The 8372-nt window shown below is 45.8% G+C and overlaps 2 protein-coding genes across 2 annotated transcripts; both read left to right on the top strand.

The window, feature by feature from the left end:
- Positions 1-612: 612 nt before the first annotated feature.
- Positions 613-1778, top strand: LOC100854483 (probable carboxylesterase 120). The gene has a single exon (XM_010664147.3). It carries the CDS (start codon positions 667-669, stop codon positions 1645-1647), a length of 981 nt encoding a protein of 326 aa, XP_010662449.2. The 5' UTR covers positions 613-666; the 3' UTR covers positions 1648-1778.
- Positions 1779-6367: 4589 nt separating this feature from the next.
- LOC104882169 (uncharacterized) lies at positions 6368-8132 on the top strand. Its single transcript, XM_010664258.1, has 2 exons — positions 6368-7508; positions 7618-8132. The coding sequence occupies exons 1-2, from the start codon at positions 6368-6370 to the stop codon at positions 8130-8132; spliced, it is 1656 nt and encodes a 551-aa protein (XP_010662560.1).
- The last annotated feature ends 240 nt before the right edge of the window (positions 8133-8372 follow it).

The raw sequence follows: 8372 nt of genomic DNA, 5'->3' as shown, positions 1-8372 counted from the left end.
GACGTTTTGGTGAGGTACGTATTTGAATATCTATGTCCATTGCTAGCTTGCAAGTGTATGAGCTACAAACAATCAATGTGACAATGTGGGGCTGGCCAGTCCCCAAGTTGCTTAAACAATGGCCAACAAATATAGATGAAGTGAATCAACCCGTGAAGAGTCGAAAGGGATATCGGGCCCTCTGATTATTTGGACTAGCACTGCGCTGCTTCATGTGGAAAGTTAGTACACCTATTTTTAGAATTATTTTGATAAGCCTAAGTCCAATAAATTATAAAATATACTTTTAATTTCCAATGTAATAATAATGAATGATTATGGGAGTTGATTGCACACATCCCTGTCCCCTTTACTCTTCGGTATAAATACAAAATATATTTATGAATTTGTCTTTTCTCGTGATTTTTTCTTTGTAAGTAACCTATTTTTTTATAAATATTTTTAATTATTTCAATTATTAAGTACATGTTTTAAAATAAATTATTATTTTTATAAAAAAAATAATAAAGTATTTTTGTACGAGGCCATGATGATGAATTAGATTTTCAAATTAGGGTTTCCAAACACGGTTTTAATCCCATAAGTCTATAAATATATCTAGTTGTGAGTCTAGTGACTATCCTTTAGCTCATTGCCAGACTACCCACAAATATTACAGTGATCAACATGGCAGATTACCCTGCAGTACCCAATTTCAATGACTATCTCAAGATGGTCAACAACCCCGACGGCTCCGTCACCAGGCTCGTCACCTTACCCTCCACAGCTCCATCACCTGATCACACCACCCACATCCCAGTGCTCTCCAAAGATATCACCGTCAACCCAGATAAGAACATTTGGGTCAGGGTTTTCCTGCCCCGAGAAGCACGGGATTCTACCCCTCCTGCCGCTGGAGCTGCAAGAAAGCTACCCCTCATCGTTTATTTCCACGGCGGCGGTTTCGTGATCTGCAGCGCCGCTACGACCGTTTTTCATGATCTCTGCGCTCTCATGGCGGCGGAGATCGGTGCCGTAGTCGTCTCCGTGGAGTACAGGCTGGCGCCTGAGCACCGGCTTCCGGCGGCCTACGAGGACGGAGTGGAGGCGCTGAAGTGGATCAAGAGCAGCGGAGAGGCTTGGGTGTCGGAATATGCTGACGTGTCTCGCTGTTTTCTCATGGGAAGCAGCGCTGGAGGAAACCTAGCGTACTTCGCGGGTATACATGTGGCGGATTCGGTTGCAGATCTTGAACCATTGAAGATCAGAGGGCTGATCCTGCACCAACCATTTTTTGGTGGGATCCACAGAAGCGGGTCAGAGGTGAGGTTGGAAAATGACGGTGTACTGCCTCTTTGTTCTACTGATTTGATGTGGGAATTAGCACTGCCAGAGGGCTTTGACCGTGATCACGAGTATAGCAATCCGATGGCGAAGAATGCCTCAGAACACTGTTCAAAGATCGGACGGGTGGGATGGAAATTTTTGGTGGCGGGCTGTGAGGGAGATTTGTTGCATGACCGCCAGGTGGAGTTCGTTGATATGTTAAAGGGAAATGGGATAGAGGTGGAAGCAGTGTTCGTGAGGGGAGATTGCCATGTGATAGAGCTCTTTGATTCCTCCAAAGCTAAGGCCTTGTTTGGCCGTGTAAAAAATTTCATGGCTTAGAAATAGTTTATGGCCTTGTCAACTTCTCTGCTGATTTTACCTTTTGGATTGAATGTAAGAATGTAACACGCTTATCCAATAAAATAAATAAAATTTAACCGCTTATCCAATAAAATAAATAAAATTTAACTGCTTTTAAAGTGCGTTTAATACTAATTTTATAAAACGGTTTTTAACTTTTCTATAAAATAATCCAATTCTAATTATCATCAAATTATCACTAATTAAATTTCGTAAAAATATCTAAAATATCCTTAATTCTAATGAAAATTTTATCCATAATTTATTTTATAATTTATTTTTATTAAATATATTAATCATAATTAACATCAAAATATCATTAATTAGAATAGTTAAATATTTTTAAATCAAACCTTAAATGAAAATAAAAAATATGAATCTTAAATTCTAATTTTTTTAAAATCTTTTTGTGCTTCCTAAAATTTATTTTTAAATTTTTGTGCACTTTCTAAAATACCTTTATAATTATATCTTACCTTATTTTATCATATCATCTTACTAATAATACTAAAATTTCTTCTAATTTTTATATACTTTCACCTAATTAATATTAATTAAATATAATTGTAATTCATATTTTTTTATTAAATGTGTAATTTTAATTAATCTTATATTATAAATAATTAAAATTACTAAATAATATTAAATGATAATATTTTTTACAACCAATGTTAATTAATATCTTTTTTAAATCTATTAATAATATTCCCAAAACATTAATTAAAATACTAACAAATCAAACCTTAAATTTCCAAATCAAACCCTATACCTTGCAATTCACATATCAAAAGGGGAGGGAAAAAAAAAATCCAAAGCCTTAAATCTAAAATGCCGAATTTAAATTTCATGCACTTTCCAAATCAAACCGAAAAAATCTAAAGCCCCAAATGTGATTCCATTTTCATTACACTAATTGATCAAAATTGCCCTCAATCTGAAATGCTAAATTTAAATCTCATGTACTTCCCAAATCAAACCTTAAATAGAGAAAAAAAAACAGAAAAAAAAAATCAAAAGCTCTAAATATGATTCCATTTTCATTACACTAATCAATCTAAATCATCCCTACCCCTCTTTGCCGTACCAAACACGAACTGATCCACCATTTTATCCCTAGACTTCACTTGGTCTATGTAGGGACCCCTCCCCCTGATAACACGTGACGCGCATCGCTATCCGGAGCAACTCCATCCGGACTGCCCAAGAGAACACGTGGCGCGCTCCTCTATCTGGACTCCCCAGGGGAGGCATACGGCACTCTCAAATATCATACCCTGGCGATGCTCTATCCTACTCGAGCCTATGATCCGGATCATTGACTGTAGCGAGCAAGCCTTGCTGAGTCATCCCCGATAGCCTGCCACCGCCCACGTTCTGTCGCCTGCAGAACGAAAGGACAAGAGCGATGGCAAGTCGCCTCCCACGATCTCTGACAGCCGCCTGCAGGGTGATGATGGCTTTGCCACCACCTTGAGGACATCATGATGAGCCAAAAAGTCTTCCCACCATTAAAAAGGGAGACAGAGCTTCTGACACTATATAAGAGGACCTTCACACAAGGAAGAAGGTAAGCTTGTTATCCCTGAAAAAAGCCGACAGCTTAATCTCTAGAGACATGGCTAACAAAATCATCGGAGGGTGTGTCCGGACATCTTGTCCGGACATCTTTTGCAGGGACAACTGAGTCAAAACTCAATCTTGGTTGATAGCGTACGTCCACTTGGCAACGACGTGGATCCCTGGGACGTAAGGCATCAACATTGGCACCGTCTATAGGAATTCTCTGATTCAGTCGACGGCAAAGATGTCCACACCTTCCAGAAGCCGCTTGTCGGCTAGGGGAGACGAAGATTATCACGAATGGCGCGAAGCCATCGAGAGACGACAATTAGAAAGCGAGCGACAAATGCAAGCTCTCCTCCAGGAAACAGCGAGACTGAGGAAAGAAAACGTTGTGTTGCGAATTCAGGCTTCATCGATGGGGCCTCCTCGTGGTCAGCGCTCGAGAGGCCAAGGAGCAAACTCAAGGCCTAACCTAGAGTCAATATACCCTGGGACTGCGGGGGCCATCCCCGAGACGGGCAATGTTAGACTACAAGAGCGACACACTCCCATACACCAAGCTCCCCCAGGAGGAAAGCTCAGACTCTACTCGTCTCTCATCAAAGAGACAACGTGACAAGAGACCCCAATTGTCAGACGCGATGCGCGCGAGGCTAAACCCACAAGAACCTAGGAAGACAAGGCCGCCAGTAGCCACAACCTGGGGAGCGCACCCCGACCCCCTGGTCACTCCCATGGTGCAGAACGTCTTCCCACACCAAGCGGTACGCCAAGCTGGGAGAAACCCCCTAAACGAGCTACCCACTGGCTCCATCAGCAAAAGATTGGACGACATGCTCTCTACGCCTTTTTGCTCGCATATTATTCATTACGACTCCCCAAGGGGATTTCTCGTGCCTAAATTCTCCACGTACGATGGGTCCAGCGACCCCTTCGATCATATCATACATTACCGACAGCTCATGACTCTCGATATAGGCAACGACGCGCTACTATGCAAAGTATTCCCCGCCAGCCTACAAGGACAGGCTCTCTCATGGTTTCACCGCCTACCTCCTAACTCTGTTGATAATTTCAGAGACTTGTCGGAAGCTTTTGTGGGACAATACTTATGCTCCGCTCGACATAAACAAAACATCAGCACTCTGCAAAACATAAAAATGCAAGAGAACGAGTCCTTAAGGGAGTTCGTGAAGCGGTTTGGTCAGGCCGTGTTACAAGTAGAGGCTTACAACATGGATGTTGTCCTGTAGATCTTCAAGCGAAGCATCTGTCTAGGCACCCCATTCTTTGAATCGCTCGCTAAGAAGCCTCTTACGACGATGGACGACTTGTTTCGGCGCGCGAGCAAATACTCAATGCTCGAAGATGACGTGCGAGCAGCCACCCAACAAGTCTTGGTTGCCGGACAGGCATCCAGAAGTAGTGCGGAAGGAAGTGCAAAACCTCCGGACCGGCCAAGGCCGTCCAGTCGAAGGCAGGAGGAGCAGAGCCGTCCGAAATGGCCGCCCCTCACACCCCTCTCCATATCCTATGAGAAGCTTCTTCCTATGATCCAAGACATGTCCGACTTCAGGTGGCCCGGACCCCTCAGAACGGACCCATCCAAAAGGGATCATAGTAAGAAATGTGTCTACCATAAGGAGCATGGTCACACAACAGAGACGTGCAGAAGCCTCCATTATTTGGTCGAAAGGCTCATAAATGTGGGACATTTGAAGCAATACCTCCGCTCAGACGCCAGAGTTAGAGACACTTCTCGAAATCACAACTCAGGGACCTCTAGGATCCCCGTCGCCCCTAAAGCCGTTATAAACTATATCCACGGAGGACCGTTGGATGAGGAATACGACTCCAAACGAAAAAGACAGAGGCTGTTGCGGGCAGCATCGGTACGGGAACGCGTCAACTCCATACGGCCTGGGATAGCTGGTGGGAGCCCCCGGCCCATAGATGGGACAATCGTTTTCCCCCCAGTAGACTCCACACGGATATTACAACCGCACCGCGAGCCCTCATCCTGTCCTTGGAGATGGGAGACTTTGACGTGAGATGCATCTTAGTCGACCCAGGCAGCTCGGTCGATTTTTTACAAGCGTCGGTAATCAGCCACATGGGACGCGATCTCACGGGCCTCGAAAACCTTGGGCGAATCTTGTCCGGATTCAACGGAGCGGCGACTACATCCTTGGGAGATATTGTACTGCCGGTCCAAGCGGACCCAGTCACTCTCAACGTACAATTTTCGGTGGTACAAGATTTATCACCCTTCAATGTCATCTTGGGGCGCACATGGCTACACTACATGAAAGTCATCCCCTCTACGTACCATCAAATGGTAAGCTTTCTCGCTGAGGATGGGCAAATCGACCTATACGGCAGCCAGTTAGCCGCTCGCCAATGCTATCAAATAGTGCGAGAAGCAGGGACCAGCCAAGAGAATAGATCCCTTCCTGAGCCCCCCTACGCACTTGACCAATAGCAATTACTGAGTCCGGCGGACAAAGATCCACCGGCAGCGGATCCCTTGCAGGTGATCCAGATTTCGGAAGAAAGTACTCACCTCACACATATCAGTTCCCTCTTGACGCCTGAAGAAACCCGGAACATCCAAGACGCCTTCCGGCAAAACCATGATGTCTTTGCATGGGCGCACTCTGATATAAAGGGAATTCACCCCTCCATCGTCTCTCATAGACTTAACGTCTTTCCAACAGCAAGACCCGTCCGACAGAGGATCAGACGTTTCCACCCAGACAGGCAAAAGGTTATCAGGGATGAGGTTGACAAATTGTTGGAAGCCGGATTCATTAGAGAGGTGGAATATCCGGACTGGTTGGCAAATGTGGTAGTGGTCCCTAAAAAGGAAGGCAAATGACGAGTGTGCATCGATTACACCAACCTCAACAATGCATGCCCAAAAGATAGTTTCCATTTGCCACGGATAGACCATATTGTAGACTCCACTGCTGGACAAGGAATGCTCTACTTCTTAGATGCCTTCTCCGGGTACCACCAAATCCCCATGGCCTAGACCAACGAAGAAAATACAGCCTTCATAACGCCGCATGGCCTTTACTGCTACAAAGTCATGCCATTCGGACTCAAAAACGTTGGCGCCACCTATTAGAGACTGATGACGAAAATCTTCAAACCTCTATTCGGTCGCACAGTGGAAGTATATATTGATGATATAGTGGTTAAGAGCAAAACCCGAGAGGAACATGCCCTCCACTTGCAAGAGGTCTTTCACCTCTTAAGGAAGTATGACATGAAATTAAATCCGTTCAAATGCGCTTTTGGCGTGAGTGCTGGCAAATTCCCGGGATTTATGGTCAGCCAAAGAGGGATAGAGGTTAGCCCGGATCAGGTTAAGACAGTCATGGAGACACCACCCTCCAGGAGCAAAAAAGAGTTACAACGCCTCACAGGCAAGCTCGTCGCGATAAGACGCTTTATAGCCCACTTCATTGATGAACTACGACCCTTCTTCTTAGCAATACGAAAAGTCGGAGCGAGCGAATGGACGGACAGCTGCCAGAGCGCTTTCGAAAAAATTAAATACTGCCTCATGCAACCGCCCATTCTAAGTAGCCCTCTCCCCGGAGAAAAATTGTATATGTATCTGGCTGTGTCAGAGTGGGCAATTAGCGTTGTTCTATTCCGCTGCCCTTCACGCAAGGAGCAAAAACCTATTTACTACGTTAGCAGAGCATTGGCGGACGTAGAAACAAGGTATTCAAAGATGGAGCTAACGGCTTTGGCCATTCGAAGTGCCGCCCAGAAGCTTTGCCCTTACTTCCAAGCCCACCCGGTGGTCGTGCTGACCGACCAGCCCTTTTGCAACATCCTACACAAGCCGGACCTGACCAGAAGAATGCTTCAACGGGCCATAGAGTTGAGCGAATATGGAATCGAGTTCCAACCCAGGTTGTCCATGAAAGGCCAGGTGATGGCTGACTTCATGTTGGAATACTCCCGAAGACCTACCCAGCACAAGGAACCACACGGAGAGGGGTGGTGGACTTTGCGGGTTGATGGAGCCTTCCGGTCATCAGGATCCGGAGTAGGACTCCTACTACAATCCCCAACAGGAGAACAGCTGGAGCAAGCTATCCGATTGGGATTCCCCGTCTCTAACAATGAAGCCGAGTATGAAGCCATCCTATCCGAGATGGACCTCGCCCTGGCTCTTTCTATCTCCAGGCTCCGGGTCTATAGTGACTCCCAACTCGTGGTAAGACAAGTCCAGAAAGAATACGAAGCTAAGGATGAGTGTATGACGAGATATCTGACTAAAGTAAGGGACACTTTACAACGGTTCACCGAATGGACGATAAAAAAAAATTAAACGGATTGAAAATGGACGTGTCGACGCCCTGGCAGGCATAGCTGCTTCCCTCCCCATCAAAGAAGCCATATTATTGCCTATCCATGTGCAAACCAACCCCTCCATCGCGGAAGCCTCCACTTGCAATACCATCGAGGCAAACCAAGCAGACAGCCAAGACTGGACGGAAGCCATCATAGAAAATCTCCGGACAGGTACTCTGCCCGAAGAACCCAAGCAGGCACACAAGACCCGGGTACAAGCCGCCCGTTTCACCCTGATCGGGGGGCACCTATATAAGCGGTCCTTTACAGACCCCTATCTCAGGTGCTTAAACCACTCAGAAGCCCTGTATATATTGGCTGAGTTGCATGAAGGGGTATGTGGAAATCATTCCGGAGGTCAATCTCTAGTGCACCGGGCCCACTCGCAAGGATACTACTGGCCCACGATGAAAAAAGATGCAACAGCTTATGTCAAAAAGTGTGACAAATGTCAAAGGCATGCCCCTATACCGCATGTGCCGTCGGAGACTTTAAAACCAATTTCTGGCCCCTGGCCCTTCGCGTAGTGGGGCATGGACATAGTAGGACCCCTACCAGCAGCACCTGCCTAGAAGAAATTCCTGCTCGTCGCCACGGATTACTTCAGTAAATGGGTGGAAGCTGAAGCATATGCTAGCATCAAGGACAAAGATCTCACCAAGTTCGTATGGAAGAACATCATCTGCCGCTTTGGGATCCCTCAAACCATTATAGCTGACAACGGCCCACAGTTTGACAACATCACTTTCCGGAATTTCTGTTCGGAA

Source organism: Vitis vinifera, chromosome 16 (genome assembly GCF_030704535.1).
Source record: "Vitis vinifera cultivar Pinot Noir 40024 chromosome 16, ASM3070453v1".
Lineage (NCBI taxonomy): Eukaryota > Viridiplantae > Streptophyta > Magnoliopsida > Vitales > Vitaceae > Vitis > Vitis vinifera.
Note: the sequence above shows the minus strand (reverse complement) of the source record. Positions and strands in the feature narration are given on the sequence as shown.